We start from the raw sequence: 21,562 nt of genomic DNA, 5'->3' as shown, positions 1-21,562 counted from the left end.
GCTCGCATTAGACAAACCTCATTGCTCCGCACATAAAGAAGCGTGGAGCTGTTGTCGTTCGGAGTATATGAAGTGCTGTGTGGAGCCAGTTGTGGCATTTGCAGAGGTAAAAGATTGCAGAGCTCTGTTTAGGTAAGTTTTCATTGTTCTTTTAGGCTTTTCATGAGATGATTCCACCTCAGCTCGTTTTCTGCTGTTTATTTTCTGCTGTCTTACATCCTAAATATTCCTGAATTCAGTGGGAATTTACCCAGAAGACTCTGGTTTTGCTTGTTCTTGTTTGCAATGTTTGTCATGCCAACAGGGCATTAGGTAATTAATGACATGCTGTGCGTTTTATCTGTTTAAAAATATTATGGAAAAAATTGCAAAAAGTTTCCAGTATAGGATGTTAGCTGAACCGCCTGAAGTTCCTGGCTCAGCCCAGGCCATCCCACAAACACCATTTTTTATATGGCTAAGTTGGGGGTGATGTTTCTGTTGCTGGGGTAGTTAATAGCACAATCACTGCCATTATATATATATCATAAACTCTGGGAGTGTGCAAAAGGAGGACGTATCAGGGAAACAGGTATGTAACTTTAAATGACAGTGGGTATATATTTGAGCTCGGCATCTTGAAATCCTGGTGGTCTTAACTTGAGGAACTCTGCCCCGGATAACAAGTACAAACATAAATAGATTAATGTACATGGGACAAGGTTTGGAGGTAGGAGCTTTTTGCAGCTAGTAGAAAACCACAGCTTGATGCTTGGTGTTCCCAGAGCAATGTTTCCACATCCTACCTCAGGCTCCGCTGCGGGGTGAGCTTTCCCCATAAGTAGGCCACTTCTTGGTTTGGGATTTCTTATAACGTTTGTGTTCTTTCTAGTCAGTTTTATGGATCTTACTGGGATTTAAAAATCAACCAGAGACTGAACACAAGTTTTATTGTCACTGAATGCAAGCCAGGCTGGGGAAAGAATCAAAGGTCGCAGCTTGGGACTGCGCTTGGATGCTGATTTAACTGTATGGATCAATCTCTTTGCATTTAAAAGGACTTCAGAGTAGATTTCTGCTAAAAACATGTTTAAATGAACTGTACTCTGAAGAGAAATCTCTCGGCGATTCTGGTCTGTGGTTTGTTGCATTAATTGGATGGGTTGTTCCCAGTGCATGTGCTTGTCAGGTAACCCAGCGAGGAGGGATTCGGTCAGGTCTGTGGTCTCGGCTAGATCCACTGTTCCCATCATAAATGGCGGGAGTCCCACAGGCAACCCCAAACTTGGTGTTTTGACCTCTGTGCCTTTCAAAGGATACTGCGGGGTTCTAAAAACTGTACCCAGTTCCTCAAATACTTTTATTAGCTAATTAAAACCACTGGCTATTTGCGTGCTGCAGAGAATAATTACAGTTTATTTAGCAATCTCTGCATTAGCTTCACTGTGGCCAGTTTGAATTTTAACCTCAGCTGCATGTGAAGTTTTCAGCTTGAAGAATGGGAGCATGCATTTGAGGCTGACCTCTTATGGGACCATTACAAATACAGCAGTCACGTAGGTTGCTGCCAAAATGCATTAATGATCAAGAACGGCTCTAACACACTTTTCTTCCTGCGAAACAGCCCTTGGGCACACAGGACTTTCCCTGCAAAGCTAGAAGGATTTCTTCCCGAAGCATTGCTCAGGATGTGTAAATGATTTGTAGCCAAGGCATCAGCACAAATGATCTGGGTGATGTCCTTGGACCAAGCCATCCTTTAAATCTCCTACTTGCCAGATCCTATTCCTTTTCTGCCAAAACCTGTACAGACATCAACAAGGGAAGTTCAGCACCAGGAGTGGAAGACTAGATGAGGCTAAGGTTGTAACATCTGACCGCGTTTCTTCTAAATTACAGAATGATCAGGGATATCTGATTTTCCAGGGCAAGTTAGCTGCAAGGTACTTGCCGAAAATCCACCAAATACACTAGCAGAAGGCAGCGTGCCTCGTTCCTTCCATCAACAAACTTTGCCATTTTAAACTTGATCCAGGTTAGTCAGAAGATGAGCTCTGGTTTTAGCCTTCACTTAGCTATTCCTCTTGCTCTTGGCTAGAGCAGTTTTTCAAAGGGGCCAACAGTAAGTTTCAGTAAGTAAGTAATGGTTCCGCTGCTTCCCTCCTTGTGCTCTTCTATTTCCATCTCACCGGCATCGGCCGGCACAATTCGTGCAGCACCTGCTTTTGCAAGCCTGCCAGATGCCTCTTCCGTGGCCGTTTATTTTTGAAAACAAATCAGGTATTTTGCTTTAAAAACTAAAGTGTAACTCTCCAAGGCTAGCTTTTTTTGAAGGATGGATTCAGACAGAAATGGTCTTTCTAAATTATAGGTTTAAAATTACCCTACCATTATACAACTGTTTGGCACTTCTCCAGAAAACTGAAGATGTTTGGAACCCTTTCCACTGAAACGATAATTGCCCAATGAAAACAGGATTTGGGGAAACATAAACTGACATCAAGCTACTCCTTTTTACTATAAATTATATTGACTCTGCACTATTACAAAATTACTTTGGATGATTTGACCATGGAAGAATGTAGTGAAAGACTCTTATTACCACACTCACATGTGCAGGGAAATTGCAACGCATCCAAACAAATCTAAGCTTAGACGAGACTTTCCACTGCCTTCAAACAACTCTGCTTTTCTTCCTCAGAGTTGCTCAGGCCACTATTAAAATATCTTTAAGGTGCTTAACAGCCAGGTGTTTCCCTTTGTGTGGCAGGATGGAAGTAACTTTTTTTTTTCCTTCTTCAACCAAATTTTCAAGATTTGGTTTGTTTACTCCAAGCTGCCTTGAAAGCAATGAAGGGCAGGAATGAAAAACTCCCAAGTCTGACTCTGAAAAAGAAATAGCTGTTTGTGCAAGGTATTGTTTTCCTGTTGCAGGATATCAGAGTTTACTAGGATACTAGAAATGATTTAGGAAGAAGTTTTTAAGATGTGGATCAGCAAATGGATGGGCGTGTGTAGACAGACGTACAGAGATTTGGCAGAACGCGTTTAATGCCCGATGGATACTTTGCGTGAGCACTGGAAGTGCCCAAGTAAATTGAAAAAACAAACTTTCCCATGGACTGTGAGCAATTTCTTTGTTTGACTCTGTTTGCGTACCTCCTATAGACTGCAGGGCGGAAAGGGTTATATTTTCCTCTGTAAGAGAGGAAAAGATGGATGTTAGTCAGAAAGCCTGTCGGGCTGGTAAAAGTGAACTGTCAAGAGCTGACAACATATGAATGGAGTTACCTTGGAGATGCAACGGAAGACCAACAACTAGACGTTGAGGTTTTAATGAATGCCTGCCAAGCGAGGCAGAACGTGTGAAAACAGCGTGGCTAGACCTTGAAACAAAGGACTGAGGTGGTGAGATGCTGGAGGGAGAAGGAGGAGGGATGGTGTAAGGCCACACCTGAAGGTCCCTCTGAGGCTCTGTGCTTGGAGGAACCATTTGGAAACATTTTTCTCTGGTGCAGTTGCTCAGCAAACCATTGACAGGACCAAGAGAAGGGGCAGCCTTGGGTGTTGGGTTGTGCCCTGGTAAGTGTATCAACACCCTGCTGTAAACATTCATGGAAAACGAAATGACTTAAATGACAAGAGTTAAGGGATTTTAGATAATGACATATACCCTAAACAGCCCAACTTAAAATGAAAACAAGAGCTTGTTTCCAGCCCTCTTACCTGAAATGAATTCTCTCTCCAATCCCTGCTTATAGTATAAGCACATGCATCCTAGACTGACTCTAGGTAAGTTTGGGATGCCTGTGGTGGATCAGTTAAGCAAAGGTTTCCCACATGTGCGTTCAGTAACAGGATGCCACTTTCAGTACTGTTGAATCGGCTGAGCTAGAGGGAAGATGACTGAGTATCTGTAGACACGTGTAGCTGCCACGTTATTTGCTGGGATGTGGATCGCATCCGATGACACAGAGGGCTGAATGCTCGCTTCTGAACCAGAGGCTCTAGCTTGGTTCTTCCCTACCACTTTCTGCAAATGCAACGAAGACTTGGTCTTATTGAGGTCTTCAGAGTCTGACTCTTTCTAGCATTGCCAATACTCTGGGATAGTTCCTTCTGTGAAAGGACCATGTGTGGGGCCAGAAGAGCACTGTTTGGGGTGGATTGTTTTCAGTCCTTCAGCTCAGGTTCACCCCAGCCCCTTCTCTTCTGAAGTGGGCTCCTCAGGGCTCAGCGGATGGGCCAGCAGCAGTATTTTATTGCTGTGGTTTTGAACCTTACTTTCCCTGGAGTGTTTTGCCGGTCATAAGACCGATACTGGTCTCACGTGTGCTCCAAGAGACTGGTCTTGTCCATGATGACATGGTGAATTTACCTCTTTACACAGTGAGCTTGTGATTTCTCTTTATAAAAAGAAAATATTTAAAACATGTTTTGTTTTGTAATCGCTTCCTATTCCTCTACCTTGAGGGTGGCTTTTCCCAGAGTTGCAGTGTATATTCAGGAGAGCCAAAGTCTTGTGACTTTGGGGAATGTGCTGTCTGTGCTACACAGGAGTCTTGCAGCCCAGGTTGTGACTGTCTCCTGTCAAGGAACATTACTCAAAGTTGAGACAACTAGGGTCCTGTTTCTTCCATCAGGTATGGAAAGGAGTGGAGTGGGACTCCTTGGCTCCCTTCCCCTACATCAGATCACACTCTGTGCTAGGTAAGCCAATGCAAGAGCTGGAACTTTTGCTTCCAGGTGCTATGCCATAAGGTTACCATCTTGCGATATCTTGATAAGTGTTGAAACCATACCTGTTTTCCTTATCGTGGGCTTGGGTGGACATAAGGACTCCCATTATTACAGAAAGGTCTAGCAGGTCAGTCCAGCTTGTTGATGAGTGCCATCAAAGAAGCAGCATCAACGCCAAAGTGATTTCCATGGAAGCTCGGAGGAAGGTTGGAACAATATTTTTGCCTCATGAGAGGATAATTGCAAATGTTTGCATATAACAGCCTGTAATGTCTAAAGTTGTAGGTGCTTGCTTGTCGGTGCCCGTGGGAGGAAGAGCATTTGCTCTATCAGGGTGTTTTCCTGAGTGGATGAGAACATTCATGCCAGCAGGGACTTCAGACCTGTGGGAGTAAGACCGAAGGGTGTCTGCCAGTCTGGCCATCAGTATTGTACTTTGCTGGAGCCTTATTCAGAAACTAGGACCTGACAGATACGCTCTGTTGCGCAGAACCCAACAGCATTAATGTTGTTGCCAAACATAACTTCTAGCGATCTTCCGAACTGTTTCTCATTAGCTGTCCTAGCTGTGTCACTGCTGCTGACGGGAACTGGCCTTCACAACCTGCTCTGTAAACACGCTTTCCAGAGCTTAACTTGGACAGTGGTTATGGCTCTGCTGCTGTGAGTCTCCTGGGTTGGATCTGGGTCTGTCCCCAGGAAAGGATTACGAAACAGAAGGCTCGTATCATCACTGTTTGTTTATGGTGGTTTTGGGAGACGCGGGAGCGGCGTTACAGCTCGGATCTTTCCATTGAAGCTTGCAGATTTTCTGTAGAGGACCTGTCTCCTCTGCACTGCAGTAGCACTGATCTTAGTCCAGAAACAATTCGGGTATTTTTGGCTGCACTTTGGAGAAATTCATTCAGTCTAATGACATTTTGAAGAGGAAAAACAAAAGTATCTAAGAGGCTGAGGTTTGAGAAGTTGGCAGTTCCACACTGGGTGGAATTCTGAATGGAAAAATCCTGTGGATTTCTGCTATGCAGAGCTAGTTGTCCAGACCTATTGTGCTACCTCATGTCAATTAACTACTACCTAAAAACTACAGGATGTTTGCCACTAAATGCTCGTGTTCATTTGCATTTCATAGGTTCAAGATTGCCTGTAACCTAAGACACAAATAAAGGTGTATGCTGAATTGCTTGTATAAATTTCTATTAGCAAAGCTTTTGGAGTTTTATTAGCAACCTATTTCACAAGTGCTTTGGATCATTTTAATAATATGATAAAAAGTCATACAGTTGTAAGACGATTGTAAAAAGAAAGCAATTTGAGGTGAGTACAGGAGATGCTCAGGCAGCTGAAGATGCCGGCATAGAGCACAGCTGAAGGATGCTGTAGTATTTTTGTTGTAGGCATCTGTCGAGCCCATAGTTGTAAAAGGAGGGGAAATCTAGAAGCAGAAGAAACGTGAGAAGTTTAGGGACACAAAGAAAGAATAAGCTTGAATGCTGTTCTGAATCTTGGCTCTAATTTGGTCAAACCTGTGCTGGAGAGCATCGTGCCAGGATTAAATGGTGTGCTTAGGCCCTGGGTCCAGCACCCCAGGGCACAGGGCTCTAGCCTGAACCCCTCCGTCCCTGCCTGCGCATGGAGTAGATCAACTGCTGCCCTGCCCCGGCTCGCAGGGAGAACGCCGGAGAGTGGTGGTGCCTGTTTGGCTCTGGTCAGCATAGCTGCCTGGGGAAGATGGGGAGCTCTGGCTTTGAATTTTTCCAGCACAATGTGCTAAAATTCAACTTCTCTTGGCACTGGGGTGCTGTACGCTTTGCATGTTTGTTTGGCTGGTGGATATTCTTGAGAGTGAGTGGGGCATCAAGTGCTTTATGTTGTTGTTGTTTAGGAGAGATTTGCTTCCTAGTGATTGCTTATTTACTTATTTAAACGAAATTCAAATGGTGGTTTTAGACACTGAGATTGCCTGAGCCTGTGTTTTGTGAAAGCCCATTGATGCAATAATCTGCATTTGTGAAAAGCTGAGCATCCCATCTTGAAAGTGTGACAAATACACAAAATTTTGCAAGGAGCCCAGCTGGGGGGAGATGCTCTTGTCCTTCCTGACAGGTTGTCTGCGTTGGGATCAGAGAGGTATTCTCCTTCTGTTCTCGACACTGAGATGGCCATTACAAGTTGCATGAGGAGGATGACTGAAGCGCTGCTCTTAGGTCGTGTTTGTGTGACATGCTGGGGGAAGAGCCTAATGCAAAACCCCTGACCAGACTTGTGTCCCCTTCCAGAGACGCACTTGATGCTGCCAGCGTGCTTTACAATCGAGTTGATGAGGGTGTTCACCGGCTGGTGATGCTGTCAAACAAACGCATCCAGGAGCTGGAGCTGGTGATGGAGTTTGAGAAAGTGGAAGAATGTTTTAAGGAGGTAAGACCTGTTTGTCAGTTGCCGTGACTGCCTGCTGCCACCCTCTGACTGAACATCCTACAGCAGGTACTGCGCCTGTTGATCTCTCCTGCAAAAGTGTAGAATGATCCCTGTAGACCTTAAAACCAAATAATTGAACATTAGAATTTGTACAATTAGAATTTTAAGCTGAAGGAGGGGAGATTGAGATGAGATATTAGGAAGAAATCCTTCCCTGTGAGGGTGCTGAGGCCCTGGCACAGGGTGCCCAGAGAAGCTGTGGCTGCCCCTGGCTCCCTGGCAGCGTTCAAGGCCAGGTTGGATGGGGCTTTGGGCAACCTGGGCTAGTGGAGGGTGTCCCTGCCCATGGCAGGGGGGTTGGAACTGGATGGGCTGTGAGGTCTTTTCCAACCCAAACCAGTCTGTGACACTGTGATTTGGAATATGTTTTCAGATGTGCTAAGAACAAAGCTGCTGTTTGCCTGGTATCTCTTGATGCCAAGTGAAAGTCTCCTGGCTGCTCTCTAGGTGTAGGTCAGTCAAACCCTATAAACATCTGTGATGTTTTTCCATACTTAAACCACAGTGTACTGGCTCATTGGTAAGCAGTACACTTGGAGGTGGGGTGTCTTTTCACATTAGTCAGCGAAAGTACCCTCCCGGCAAGACTGTTGAGGAGCCGTTCTTCACGATCCACCTTGAGAAGCAGCAGAGCAATGGCAACAAGCTGATGATGAGTCTGCGTGTCCCCTCTGGGCTGTAGATCCTTCAGGGTTTGCTTATATCCTGCTGGTGAATGAGCCACACATTGCATACCCGGTGTTTAAATTCCTGTGCGGTGCTCAGGTCCATGCCATCTGATAAGGCCCAGGCACACTCCTTCCCCTCTGGGTGCAGCACCAGGCACGCTCCTTTGCCTCTGGGTGCAGCCTCCAGTCTCCAGGCAGGGGAACAGCCTCTTGTCCTGAGCCAAGAGCTGTGCTCACCCTCCCACCATCCTGCTCTTCTGTGGGAGCTTCAAATTCCCGTCCTGTGGTGCTCAATAACTGAAGCAAACAGGCACTGGTTTTCAGAAAGACCTTTGAAACCACTAGCTGTGTAGATACAGTAGCTCAGGCTGTCTGAGCATCCTACAAGATCTGATCGGTTCTTTGTGTTGCAACTCCCAGGTTCCTTAAGCCTGAACTCAAACGTGGGATTATGGAGTAGCATAGTCTCCTTTGCTGTAACTTCTCAACAATGAGAAGTTTTGCGTATCACTTATTACCCTGTGTGTGTGCAAAGGGTTGTGTGCTGTTTGGGGTCCACCTAAGGAACCTGTATCCTTAAACATCAGTACTAGGACTAGTTTCACCATTGTCCATCTAGGATTCGGAGCCCTTCTCTTCTGGAGAGAACCGATTTGCAGAGGAGGCTGTAGGCTACCTCTTGTTTTCACAGGCCAAGGTAGATCCAGGAGTTTTAATGACCTCCCATTTGGAGGTAGACGCTCGGGTGCCATGCACTGTGTGTTCAGGACAAGAAGTGTGATGTAAGAACCTAGTGAAGACTCCCGTAAACACAGAGGTTCTTAATACTGTACAGAAATGAAAAAACGACACAAAGGCAGGCTCTGCAATCTGTCCCTGCTTTAAGCTGAACTTTTTTTAATTGAATTGAGCAAAACTGACTGCTCCCAGCTTACTTTATTGCTGGCAGCAGCTGGTCCTGCTTTCAAGCCTGCCTAGGAGCCGTAGGCAGCAGCGGTGTGCCCCTTGCAGTATGGGTCGCAACCTGGGAACCACCTCTTGTTGGTTGCCTTGTTCCATGGGCACAGACCCTCTTTCAGTGCAGAAGACTAGGAATTTGTCCTTGGCTGCGGGGTTGAGTTGGGACGTGTATTTAGATGATACAGGAAAACAGGATGCAGGGGCGTTAGGAAACATTTAGCCTGTCCCTTCCCCTGGGTGCAGCTATGCCTGAAGCATTGCAGACAAGTTTACCAGCCTGTTTTTAAAACCTGCTGTTGATGGAAGTGTTGTGTTATCCTGTGTATCCACTCTTGTTAGTCAGTTCTCTCCCCATGTTTGAGGATACAGGCTTATAACAGCAGCAGTGGCTGGGCTGTGATGAGGAACCTGCAGTTACTGCACGGCTCTGTGGTGAGCTGCCTTTGGAAAACCAGTAGCTGAGAGTCCCAGAGAACTGTGAAACATCACAGATGGGGAGAATTCGTCAGTACGTTCACACTGACGTAGTGCATGTCCTGCCAGTCAGAAAGGGGAAGTGGTGTAGGAAATTTTATCCCACTTGGGGGTAACAATAATAGGAGTATCAGGCCAGCCTGCGGGTTGCAGGGCTTGTGTTAGCCCATGGCCTGCCTGAAACAAAGCCCAAGCAGCTACTTGCCCTGTTTATGCCTAAGGCTAGTGAGCAATAGCAGAGCTTTGCAATTATTCAGTAATCTGAAGTGGAAAAACTCCTAGCAGGAGGCTCAGGCTGAAATGCCAGCATGGCTGGGGGGAGAAGTCTATGTGCACATTCTTTCCAGTAATGAAATGACCAGGGTTGAGAGCAATTCCTTGCTCCTTCCACATGAAGGCCTACCTTGGTGAGTAGTACAGAGTGACTAACAGTGGAGCTTCTCCCTCTTCTCCTAGGTCAGCAGTTGGATCGAGAATGTTGGCAGAAAACGGCTAAAGGAAACGATCAACCTGGACGATTCTTTGGAGATGCTGCTTCAAGCACAAAAGCAGTTCAGGGAGTTTGACCTTATTGCCAGTGTGAGTGTTGTCTGGTTGGAAAAACATATTCTCCAGAGTCTGAGCTGGCAGCATATGTGCCTCGTACGTGCTCAGCCAAACCCACGATGCTAAGATGGCATTGGTAGATTGTTCATCACCAAGATATGTGTGGTTCCTTTACGCTACTTGGCTTCCCCACGCTCCTCTTGTGTAGACAAAGCTATCAGCTCAAGCCCTCAGTAGATGGCATTTGCCAGTCTTGAGGAAAATAAGCACTGTGATGGAAGATGAATTTTTTTGGTTTTGTTAATCCCTTGATATGCTTGTAACACTGTTGTCTTTTTGATCCTAATTGACCCATGGCCTTACTGTGTAGGCCTTTACAAGCTGCTGTGTGGCTCGTGTAAATCCTAACAGAGGTCAGGACTCTCCTGAATTCTGCTGTAAACAAGTACACCCTGCTCATGTAATTTGAACCTTAGAACCAAGTCTAATTAGTCCTAGCTGTTACCCACCTTGAAGACTATCTATTGTCTGTGTCAGGTCTCTATCCTCATATGCAATTACATTTTGCTTTCAGGAATATTGCAGAAGGGGGCAGGAAGCACTAAAGAAGATGGATCGATGGGAAGACTTTTCCTCTGTGGATGTACATTCTTACAGGGTAAAGCTGCAAACCTACAAAGATCAACTGGAAGAGTTCTGCACTCAGCTGGATGAAAACAGGCATCGAATCTGTGAGACGGTTCGACTGTATGAATTCTTTGACAAGGTAAGACAAAGCATCTGCTGCATAGAAGAGGGTGTAAAAAAACCTACTTGGACTCAGTCCAGAGCTTGGTTGTTTATGAAAGATGTGAAATGTAGCGTGTGTGCACCACCAAGAAACGGGATCTATGACTTGCAGGAGCCCCTTCATGCTCACGTGTCTGCAGTGATTTTTTTCAAGTCAGTATGTGGAAGAAGGGGTGGGCGTGTACTCAAGAAAATGTCAACATCTGTTAAGAATAGAGGTCTTCTGCTGTCTGAGCCCCCCTTGTGGCCACAGCGGAGAGAAGAATCAAAACATTGGCTGCTTGTGTCTAGTCTTGGCCACCAGGCCAGGGTAGGCTCCTGCGTTTTGTTCTGACAGTATCCTTACATGTCAGTAAAGTCAGCCTGTTGACACATGAAGAGTAGCACCCTGCTATTCAGTGCTAAATATAGCCCAGCCTCCTCTCTTGTGGAGGCCTGCGTGAGGAAACGGAGCACCAGAACAGGGTGCGGGGCAGTGTGGCTGAGGGACCCGAGGGGACTGGGTTGACCCAGGCAGCAGGGAAGCAGGAGGAGAGGATGCGTGTGGTGACTATGCTGAGCGCCTGGCCTTCTCACCTGTTCGGCTTAATGCAAATGCACCCGTTCAGTCAACCTGCAGTTGGATTTGGTGTCCTTTATTCATCTGCAACTGTAGAAGTTAAACAGTAAGATTTTCTAAGTGCATTTTAAAATACAGCTTTGGCAAGCACAGAAGGTCTGGGAGCCTGTGCTCCACTTATTCCACACTTGTACAAACATTGGGTATTGAAATTCTCAAATTCCAGAAAGAATAGACACTAGAAGTTAAGCTGTACCAGATGTAGGTGCCACTTAGTTGCTGTCTCTGAGCTGCCTTGGCAGCCAGAAGTGCTCAGGGAGGGGGGAAAGAAATTCAGCTAAGCATGAAAATATCAAGAAGCATCCTGTGCGAGGGAGGAAAGCGGAGAAGGCAGCCCAGAACGTTGCTGTTGGGACATGTGAGGATTGAGTTTGGTGATGCTCTGCAGGTCCGCTCTAGTTCATCTATGCAGTTTGCTGTGCAGGTGGGGGATGCTCTCGCTATGGGAATGTGTAAATTTTATTTTTTTTGCCAGTGGAGAGAAAAGTACCTTCTGTGCTGTAGGAGAACCTGTGCTCTGCTCGCTCACCGAGTACAGACATTCAGGGGCTGCTCTAGTCCCTGAATACCTGTTGCTGTTATGGGGGATCCTGGGAAGGATCCTGGGAAGGATGGTTGTTGTCACATTTCCTCTGATAAACTGAGGTACACAAAGGTGCCAGGTCTTGCTCAGCATCTTGGCAAGTCTGTGGCCAAGCCAAACATCAGTCCTGCATGAGCCTGCCCAGCCAAAGCTGGAGATCTCTGGCACACAGACATGGGCTGTAGCTCCTGATGGCTGCTCTGTTCTCTGTTCAGGCATGGGAGCTACATCACGGTAGTAGCTTTTGGGCTGCCAGCGTAGTCAGATGTGACTCAACAGCAATGGGCATTCTTCCACAGCTTCAAAGCCTTTCAAAGCCTGGGCCATTCCCAGGGACACAAATCTGACACAGACCCCAGCGAAGGCCCGTTTCTCTTCTTGGGGCATCTTAGAAGCTCATACAGCTTCTTTTTGGTGGATGATGATTGGGGACGCAGTCTGCGGCCGTGGCAGCAGCAGCATCCCTCTCGGTTGTGCTTCTCATGCTGCACAGTGAAAACTGAATGATGGTGGCACAGTGTGTTTGCATGGAGGAGAGGTATTTCACTTAGCAAGGGAGGAGGATTTTGATCTCCCTGGTTTCAGCAGAACTATAAACAATGCTGGTGGTGTAAATATAACATGTGTGTATTGTGAACCGGTGGCGAACTGAAACCAGGGGTGTGGAGGGGATACATGCTGCAGCTGTAGGATGAATGCAGAAATTGCTGCGCAGCATGGAAGTTCTTTTCAGCACTGGTTATTTTGATCTTGATCTCCAGGATGCTTTCTGCCTTCCCAAAGTGAAGTCAGTGGTGCGGTCTGGGTGGTGGTGGGGAAAGCAGATTTTATCTAAACTGATTTCACTCTTCTTATGCTGAGCTTTGACCTTCCTGCGGTGATTTAGTCAGTGCCTGGCTAACCTCCTTCTCTCTGCCCTAATATCTGAGGGGATATCAACAGCAGGACTCTAAACTAAGCAATGTCCTGGATTATTTTTTTTAAAACTTTTTTCCCCTTCTTGTAAAGAGCCTGCAGCGTGCCAGACCCCAGGATTTGGGGAAGGAGCCTGACAATGCGTAAGCAATGTACGCTATGGTAATGAGCTGGCAAGCTCAGATCTCTCCAAACATCTCGGCATGCGTCAAGGGAGCGGAGTGCCCACCGCAGGGATCGTGGTATTGATTCCTCACGTACCTCGCTGCCTACTAGGAACGGGAGGCTCTGTTCTGCTGGCCTTCTGCACATGGTGGACAAGCGTTTCGTAGGGTGCTGCTTGTAGCTGCCGGACAGGACGGCACAACGCCATATGGTCCATAAGGAGCTGTACTATTTTATTTTTTTACTGCTTGGCAGCTCCTGATGGCCTGTCAGAGCTCCCTGCGATGAGGCAGGCTGAGCTGGGCCAGACCGCATGGAGCTTACACATGGGCTGGCAGGGTTCCCTCCCCAAAGCCATGACCAATGCCAAGCTGGATGTTTCCATTTGTCCCCGCTTCCTTTGTGGCAGGAGCTCTTGGTGCCTGACAAGGGCTGGATGATGGCCGGGCTGAGGATGGAGGAGCGGTGAAGGAAACCATCCCCATCTCTGACTGCAGGCAGAGGATTGTTTTTCAGTCCCGCAGATCCAGCACAGGCATACTCGGGGACCTGCCATCTTCCTGTGGCTTCGAGCCTTGTCCCTTGCTTACTCCATTCCAAGACTGTGTTGGGATCTGGCACCACACAGTGCTTTGGGGGAGAACTGGGCAGCTGAGCAAGCAAGGGTGTGTATGTTGTACCAAAAGCACTGATGTCCGCTTTGTTCTGGAGCGCCTGCAAGGGCATTATCCCATACCCTTCTCTCTGGCTTCCTGGCTTCACAGGAACGCTGCTATAGGCACGCCATCGCTACCAGGAGGAGCTAGAGCAAGTCTCCTTCTCCTTGCTTACCTTGTTCAATTTTTTTTCCTTTCTCAAGCTTTCTTTGGGTAAAATTATTTCCCAGATCACTCTTAGATCCCAGCTCTTATATCCCTACTTTACCATAAGCAAAGTGCCTGGACCACAGGCTTGAAATGGCCCGTGCGAGAGCTTTGTACCCTGTCAGGACTCCTAACTCACAGCGGCATGTCTAATGAGCCGGAGCACGCAGCACCGTGTGCCAGCCCTGGGATGACAACCAGTCCTGCAGAAGGTCAGTAGCAAAGGCATATGATCCTTGCTGGCAAAAATCACTCTGGAAGGAAAGCACTGACCCAACCGGAAAGGGCAGAGTCCCGTTGCACCGGCTCAGCACCTGCGTGCCCTGCGGTGCTGTGGTGCCCAGAGCCTTACAGCTGAACTGCCTGCACTATTACAGGAGGGCCTGAGGCAGCTCCAGGGGCTTCTTCCTGCTTGTCGGGATGTTGTGCAAGATGCCGCCTCTTTTGGCGCTCAGGGGAAAGCGTGGGCGTTGCTCTGCAGTGGCCTGGGAGCCTGTTTCGGCTTGCCTTGCATTTGCTTTCTGAGTGAAGCCAGTCAGAGGCTCAGTGGTCAGGAGTGTTGGGGTGAGGCTGGTTGAGAAACTTGTAGCATTTCCCTTGTTGGGGTTTCTTTGGGCTCTGCTCCATAAGCTGTTCCTTCAGTGGCGTTCCCTGGCTGCCACGCTTGGATTCCTCCTCCCAGAGGACCCCTGACCATCACCCTGTGCTGATTCTTGATCCTCAGTAGTGATCTCCAGCCGTCCCCAGCTTCTTTCTGCTGCGCACAAGGAGCCGCTGCTGCTGAGCCCTGCTTGAGGCAGGCAGAGTGTTGCCCAACGCCTCTCCATCTGTGGTGACATCTCTCACCGAGTGGGTTACCTGTGCTCACGTGTGGATCTGCCCTCACAGCAGGTTCTCCTCTGCTCTCCTCCTCCTCTCCCTCTCTCCTCCTCAACCACTTTGTTCTTTGTGACTTAGAAAACAAAGCCTTTGGCAAGTGAAGGAGGTGCCTGCCCTTCCTGGGGGAGGGCCAGCTGGCCTGCATTTGATTATGGCAGCGCCTCCTCATCCCTCCCCATTGTCCTTGCTGCTGTAGGAATGCCAGCCTTTTTGCTCTCCATCCCGTGAACGAACAAGTGTTGCTGCCTCTGGGGCCCAAAGAGGGGCTGGGGCCCTTCTTCCCATCCGTCCAGGCCCCGCTGGCAGGAGAACCTCTCTGCACATCTCCATGCACCTTCCCTCTGAGTCGAATACACCCATCCTGCCTCCGACAGCAGACAGACACAGCAAACCCTCTTGTAAGTACCAAGTGTCCGGCGCCCCAGCTGACATGTGAGTTGTATTGAGATTGTTTGGAAACAACGTAGAGAAGGCTTTTCACTCGGTTGCTTGTGCATGTCTGTATGCATCCAGCATGAATCGGAGGGCTTTGTGTGCGTCTCTTGTGTGCCCAGAGCAAGCCCTGTGGGCTGTGTGCATCTTTGCATGGTCCTTCCGAATCCCAGGGTTGCGCTGTCTGTAATGTAGCAGTGCCTGTCCCTCTTTCTCTTTAGTAGATGTTATTGCACGATCATTTCAGTGGGCGTAATTTAACCGCAGCACGGCGCAGGTGGTCCCTTTGGATCTGCCTGGACTTCTGTTAAAGGTTGTGGACAGCAGAAGAGGGGGGTGCTGTCCTCAACTGCTCCGAGGTTTGCCGGGCTCCTGTCCCGTGAGCGACTGAGACCTGTTGGCACAGTGTTCCCAGCTTTGAGAGGTGGATCTGATCTTAGATGTGACAGCAGAAATCCAGAGCGTGATAAATTAGCTTACTTCTACAGATGTCATTACCTCCTGCTTCTCCCCGAAAGATTCCGAACAGTGACCTGCTGATACCTTGTTTTCTGCTGTGCTTGATTTCTGATGATGTACCAGATATAATGTCACAGATAATGGTTTTGAGGGGGGGAAAAAAATAAATCCAGTCCCCTTCAGGTGATAAATTATTGACATTTCTTTTTGCTTAGCCTTTGAAGAGGAAAGACGGGTTGTGAATGCTGGTCTGTGGGAAGCTGGAAGGGATCCTGGTGGCTGCGACCTAAAAGTGTGATTTTCTTTTTTTTTTTTTTTTTCCTATCATAGGCTGTTTGACACAGTTTGAGAGTTAATGTAACTGAAAGTTATGATTCACTGCTCTGGGAATGTGCTTGGAGGAGATTTGGAGAGTAGAGCTTAGCACCAAAGTGGAAAAAGAGGCATTTGGTGTGTCCTTATTGTAGCGTACTTATTATGAACAGAGACGCAGGTCACTGTGCCATGATGCTTGTCTCTTGCTGCCAGTCCTGCGCAGGTCAGAGCATGACTTTGCCCCCCAGCACCTCTGAGCAAATGAGGTTTTTGCTGTGGCTTACAATAAAGTCTCTGGGAGAGGCTGAACGCACACTGGTCTCTCTGCACAGAGATCGGCTTTACTTTTCTGGGGATGGGCTGCACAATGTTCCCAAATAACAGCTTTCATCTCGTTACTGCTGCAAATACCGAAGGTGATGAAGGAAGATCTGAGTAGCACAACAGAGGAATATATACCAACGTCATGCTGATGCTGTGTGTTTTTGGGGATGATGCCACTGTTGTCTGGCTTCAGCATTGTCTGACAGCAGCTGTCTCATCTCTTTTTCTCTCTTCTCTCTCTCTCCTTCCTCAGTTACGCTTGTAAAGCCGTGCCCCTAGACAGACATCTAGCCTGATTTGCTCTCCTGTTTCAGGGGTGTCCTTTTTCATCCTCAGCCTGAAGCAGTTGGGGGAATGAGCCTAGAGGTTGGAAAATCGATCCTCTGGCAGAGTTCATGCAAGGTTAATGCATGAAATCTCTCCCTTCTCCTTCCCGCTAGGTTTTTGCTAGAGAAGTCTTCTTGCAAGGTTAATAAGCTTCTAATATTTACTTTCCCATCAAAGGGTCTTCATGTGTCAGAAAGTTTCTGCTTTGCCTTGGAGTTCAAGATAGTCCTCTTGCATAAATAAGGAGTTTTGACCATTTAAATCTGATCTGCTACAGCTCCCCTGTATTTTTCTGTCTTGCAAAATTAGTTTTTTGGAAACTCCTCCATTTTATGACTTCTCCAGTAATTTGCTGCTAGATCTACTGGTGCCCAGCCTATTTTCTCCTGTGTTTCCTCAATGACTTTATTGCCAAATTGGCACCACAGCAGTGCCTGTAGCTCCCAGTGAGCTCTGCGACCGTAGGTGAATGCTAAATGGTAGTTAGCACCAGCACTTGGAGCTCCTTTCTGCTTGCACAACACAGGTGTGAGACTCCTGCGTAAGTTTGTCCCTCTGTGTTAATAGGCAGCAGTGAATTAAGTATTTTCGTGTGCTAAATCCAAGCACAATTTGCAGTTGCAGGTGAGGAGTTCTTGGGTTGAGATGCTTTTGAGTGCCTCCCCCAGCACCCTAGGCTCTGTTTTAGTGCAGGATGAGGTCTGTGTGGTGCGTTTGTGGTGTGTGCAGGGGGCCAAAGCCTTGGTCTGTCTGGGGTCCTTTTCCCTCCTCCTGTGCTGGCTGAACCCTCCCCCTCCCTGGCAGGCACGGCTGGGGAATGCTACACTATGCCAGGCCAGTGCACGGCATCTTTTCGGGATGTAGGCTGCTCTCCCTGAACTGCTTTCCCTGATCCCAGGAGTGCCAACGTGTTCTGCCACTGCTGTTTTTGCAGGGGAGCAATGCTTGATCTTTTGAAAGCATCTGCTGCCTTCACCCTTGATCACCAGAACACCTCTGAGGAAATACTCCTCTGTGTCCTTGGCTGCCCACGAGCATAAACTGACAGTTGTCTGAAAGTCTGGGGTTCCCCTTCTCTGAGTCGGATGGGATCAAGTCTGCTGCAGGGTCACTGGTAGCCGGTCACTAGTGGCAGGGAGCAGTGTTTCTCCCCAGCACCTTTAGGAATTTCCCAGCTCACATTGCAGCTGGACTGCAAGGGGAGTGCATTGCACTTGAGGTGTAGGATCTGTTGCTAGCAGAGATCTTTCCTCAGCTGACCCCTGCCTTGTGTGTGTGTGCAAAATGTTGGGTTTGGGTGCTCCCCCCCCCCCCCCCCCCCCCCCCCCCCCCCCCCCCCCCGATATTAGGATAGGATCTGTGCAGGGTGACAGATTTTCTGAATGTTCATGTGCTGGCATCCATCTGGATGCTCGGATCCTCCTGGAGGCTGGAATTCCCTTTAGTCACGGGAGTTAAATAGATCTGTTCAAGCAATCTGGACATGAAACTCCTGTCGGTGTACAGATGGGGCTGAAGCTCACAATGGCTCCCATCTGCATATCAAAGCCCTGGACATATGGACATTCTCCCCAGCACCCGCTGCCTCCGACCAGGCTCCTTTGGCTGCTTCGCAGGGGCTCACATCCTACGGGTACATCTTAGCGTGCCCTTAAACCAGGGAGCTCTTCCTAGCCTTGTCAGCTACCCTGAAGAAGGGAGGCCCAACAGATGCGCTGGGTGTCTGGGTTCAGTTTCAGCTCCACGTCTCCCAAGGCACGAGGACCCGCAGTGCAACGCAGAGAGATCCCGGCACATCGTTGAATAATTAAGCAGAATTTGACTCGGCTTGTCACAGGGGAAAGGATGTGAATTGAAGACTACAGAGAAAGCGTCCACGCTCTTTCATCCAGGCCCAAGGGCGTGCTGGAGGTTTTGCAATCCCCAGATGGGCATGGAGAACCTCATTAGAAGGGAGCCAGCGCAGAGCAGACAGGAGACACGGTCCAGTCTGTCCTCACTGGCCTGCCGCGTGCTATTACAGCAGAATATTTGTACAGCGTAATGATGCGGCTGTCGGGACAGATGTAAAAGCGAAGCACGCAAATAAACCTCTGGAGGTGACATTAGTCTCTGAGCAGTGATTTGTTGCTGTTGTGCAAGTTGCCAGCTTTGGTGACTCACACATCTTGCTGTGGCTTGAGCTTGAATCTGACTGGTAACGTGAGGCCCTTGGTGCTCTCCAAAGACACTTCTCCACTAAAAAAAGCTTGAAAACATGCTGCCCCCCTCCTCCTCTAGGCAGTGGTTGTACATCCACAAATACACACGCTCACTCCTTCACACCTTCTGCTTTCTCAGCTGTCAGTGAGTTACACTCAACACCTATAACTTCTTTCAAGTCAATCTTGTGATGGTTTCCTGGCTCTGCAGTGCCTGGTGTAGGCTGCAGCCACCAGATCCCAGTTGTTAGTGGCAGCCAGAGAGAAGGGCAGTGGCCAAAGCAGATTTCAGAATGCAGTTTGGGTTTGAAGCATCAGAAAGGATGGAGGATAATATTCACTGAGGCAGGGAAACAGCATCAGCTCTTATTCTGGTAAGAAGGGGTTGTGAGCAAAATTTCATTGACAAAAAAAAAGCTTTGCAGTGAGTGCACAAAGCTGATGAAAAGGTGGGCAGTGCCTCAAACATGAAGAGGCTGGTTTGCAGCAAAGGTAAACATTAAAGGTTCTTACTTTACGGTGGGAGCAAACTCAGTCCCCAGTCCTCTGGGTTCAGGGCTTTTAAATGTTGAGGAAAATTCCCTGGGTGGGACAAAAAATTAAAAAAAAAAAAAATTAAGAGAGAAAATCAGTGCAAAATCTACCCAAGGGTGCAAAGTCCTTGACTGTGGAACAAAAAGGGAAAACTGAGGGAAAGCTGCACATCGTTGGCTGTTGGGGAGTTTTCTGCAGCTGCAGAGCAGTGGAAGCTGGGCAGCATCACAAATCTCAGAAACTTGTTCCTCAGCTTCCTAAGGAGTCATTTTATTCATACACACATACAAATATATACATGTGTGTTATATACACGTACCTGTGAGTCTGTATACAGATATATAGTGAAACTGGCACAGGCTGCTCTGTGGAAGCTCTGAATTGTACCGAGGCAGGGATTATTGTGGCTTGGTGTGTGTGATTCATCGGTTGAGTCAGCCTGTTCCTAATGGAGTTACCCTAGGTGTTGCTTGGCAGTTGCAGCAGTTAGAGGAAAGAAGGGCAAGCACGCGTCCTGCACGCCAGCACCAGCGCAACGAGCTCCGTTTGCCCTTTGGGTCCTCGTACTGTTGTCAAGAGAGCAGAAATCATGTGCAATCCTATTTTATCCAATTATATTCTCCTGTAATTAGACTCTCCTGGACTTGTCAAGCCTAGCTGCCCAGAGGGGAAGCGAGGGGATATTTTTTTTTTTTTTTGGAGCTCTGTTTGTGTTCACCCAGAGTGCTGCTGCAAAAGGATTTCCAAGCACGTTGCTCTAACGAGCATCCTTTGATGGTGCTTGGGCTGGGGCGTGCCCAAGACCAACCCTGACCAGTTGCTTCCCTGACCCCTTGTTCTTCTTTCTCTACCTGTTCTCCTATCTTACACTGAAATCCAAGGAGTTTGTATTCTGCTCTTGTCTCTCATCCTTTACCCTCCCACAGTGTTTGTACAACATCTAGCACTTGGTAACAGGCAAGAATGCAAATACAGGATTTAAAGTTTGTTTTCCTTAGCTAGTTTTCAGTGAACTCTCCCTTGGAGAGAGGAGGGGAGGCGCTGTGAGCTACACAGCAACTCAGAAATGGTTTAACTTTTTATTTTGAGAGGGTGAGTCCTTTTCTCAGTGTTTAAAGCTGAGCTTTTACCAGTCACATCCCATGTAGGACATGGCTTTGATTAGTTTGATTTCGGCTATTAATGAATGCCAGGCAGGGCTTCAAATGCAGTTTGGAAAAGTTGAGTGCTACAGGGTGGGGAAGAGACTAACAGCGAACCTCTGCGTAGAGAGATTACCACTAACTTGGTGGCTTTGCTGAAATGTTTGTGCTCTGAAATTACACGGTTTCTTGTACCTCTGAGTGCAGCTGCCTGCTTGCAGACCCGCAAATCTTGCTAGAAGTGAGCAGGGGCTTTGGCTTTTGGAGATGTGGAAAAAGCGTCGCTGTGTCTAGGAGAGATCACTGTTTTCTCCAAAGCTCTTGTGTGTCGGGTGGCGGCTTGCTTTGGATTTTGCTTGAATTTGGGGACGGTTAGGATGTTTTTTCTCCCTGTTTTTGCACTGAAAGGAAGGAGATCTGGCCTGTACCCAGTCGGGGTGTTCTCTGCACACTTCAGTAGTTCTCGTGTGAAGCGCGGCCCCTTCCCCCTCCGCGTTGTCTCCGGTTACCAGGGCTCCTCAATCTGGTATTTAGGCTAGCAGTATTTGCTTGTGAATAGCTGGAGCCGCGGTGATGCGCTGAAGCGGTGGCCCTGCCTCAGTCCGGCCATAGGGGATGGTAATGTGCAGCACAGCCGGGATATGGACCCCCTCTGTACAGATGGGAAGGTAGGATGAGGTCTATTTTTAACCAATTGATTAATTAATTAATTGCTAGGGGACACGTGCTGGTCCTGAAGCCTTGCTCTCCCCTGCCCCTTCCTTCGTGGGAGCTGTTAGTATCACGAAGCAGATCCAAGCGAGTGGTGAGCCGACCGCTTTCTGCTACAGCTGCTGGTTCCTGTGAGTTAGCAGAGAAACAGGCTTGTTGCTGTTGTGGCAAGAAGGTTTTAGCCTGGATAATTTTGCTTTCAATATATTTTGATGTAAAATGGCTTTTAAATTGTGGGCCTTATGAAGTATCAGCATATTAAGGCAGTCTCCAGCCACAGGTCCCCACTAATAGTGTGCATGAAGCAGCCTGTGACACAGGACACATTGGTGGTGTGAGCAGGAATCGGTTCTCAAAGCACCTTAAAGCCATGTTGGATTTTAGAGGGAATAAGCCCAAATGAGCACCTGTAATGAGGAGCACACCTGGGAGCAGGCATCTCTGTGCAAGAGAGCGGCA

At 48.0% G+C, this 21,562-nt stretch overlaps 2 protein-coding genes across 8 annotated transcripts in view; one reads left to right on the top strand and one right to left on the bottom strand.

Moving 5' to 3' along the window:
* FHOD1 (formin homology 2 domain containing 1) overlaps positions 1–21,562 on the bottom strand; it is a 164,144-nt gene that overhangs the window by 94,569 nt on the left and 48,013 nt on the right. The window lies entirely within an intron of this gene.
* PLEKHG4 (pleckstrin homology and RhoGEF domain containing G4) overlaps positions 1–21,562 on the top strand; it is a 90,655-nt gene that overhangs the window by 54,922 nt on the left and 14,171 nt on the right. For all 7 annotated transcript variants that reach the window (XM_075765222.1, XM_075765225.1, XM_075765223.1 and 4 more), the window contains exons 11-13: positions 6,999–7,137; positions 9,756–9,878; positions 10,420–10,611. In XM_075765222.1, coding sequence (XP_075621337.1) covers positions 6,999–7,137; positions 9,756–9,878; positions 10,420–10,611 — 454 coding nt within the window. The remainder of the gene's footprint in view (positions 1–6,998; positions 7,138–9,755; positions 9,879–10,419; positions 10,612–21,562) is intronic.

The sequence above is a fragment of the Balearica regulorum genome, chromosome 13 (genome assembly GCF_011004875.1).
Source record: "Balearica regulorum gibbericeps isolate bBalReg1 chromosome 13, bBalReg1.pri, whole genome shotgun sequence".
Taxonomy (NCBI): domain Eukaryota; kingdom Metazoa; phylum Chordata; class Aves; order Gruiformes; family Gruidae; genus Balearica; species Balearica regulorum.
Note: the sequence above shows the minus strand (reverse complement) of the source record. Positions and strands in the feature narration are given on the sequence as shown.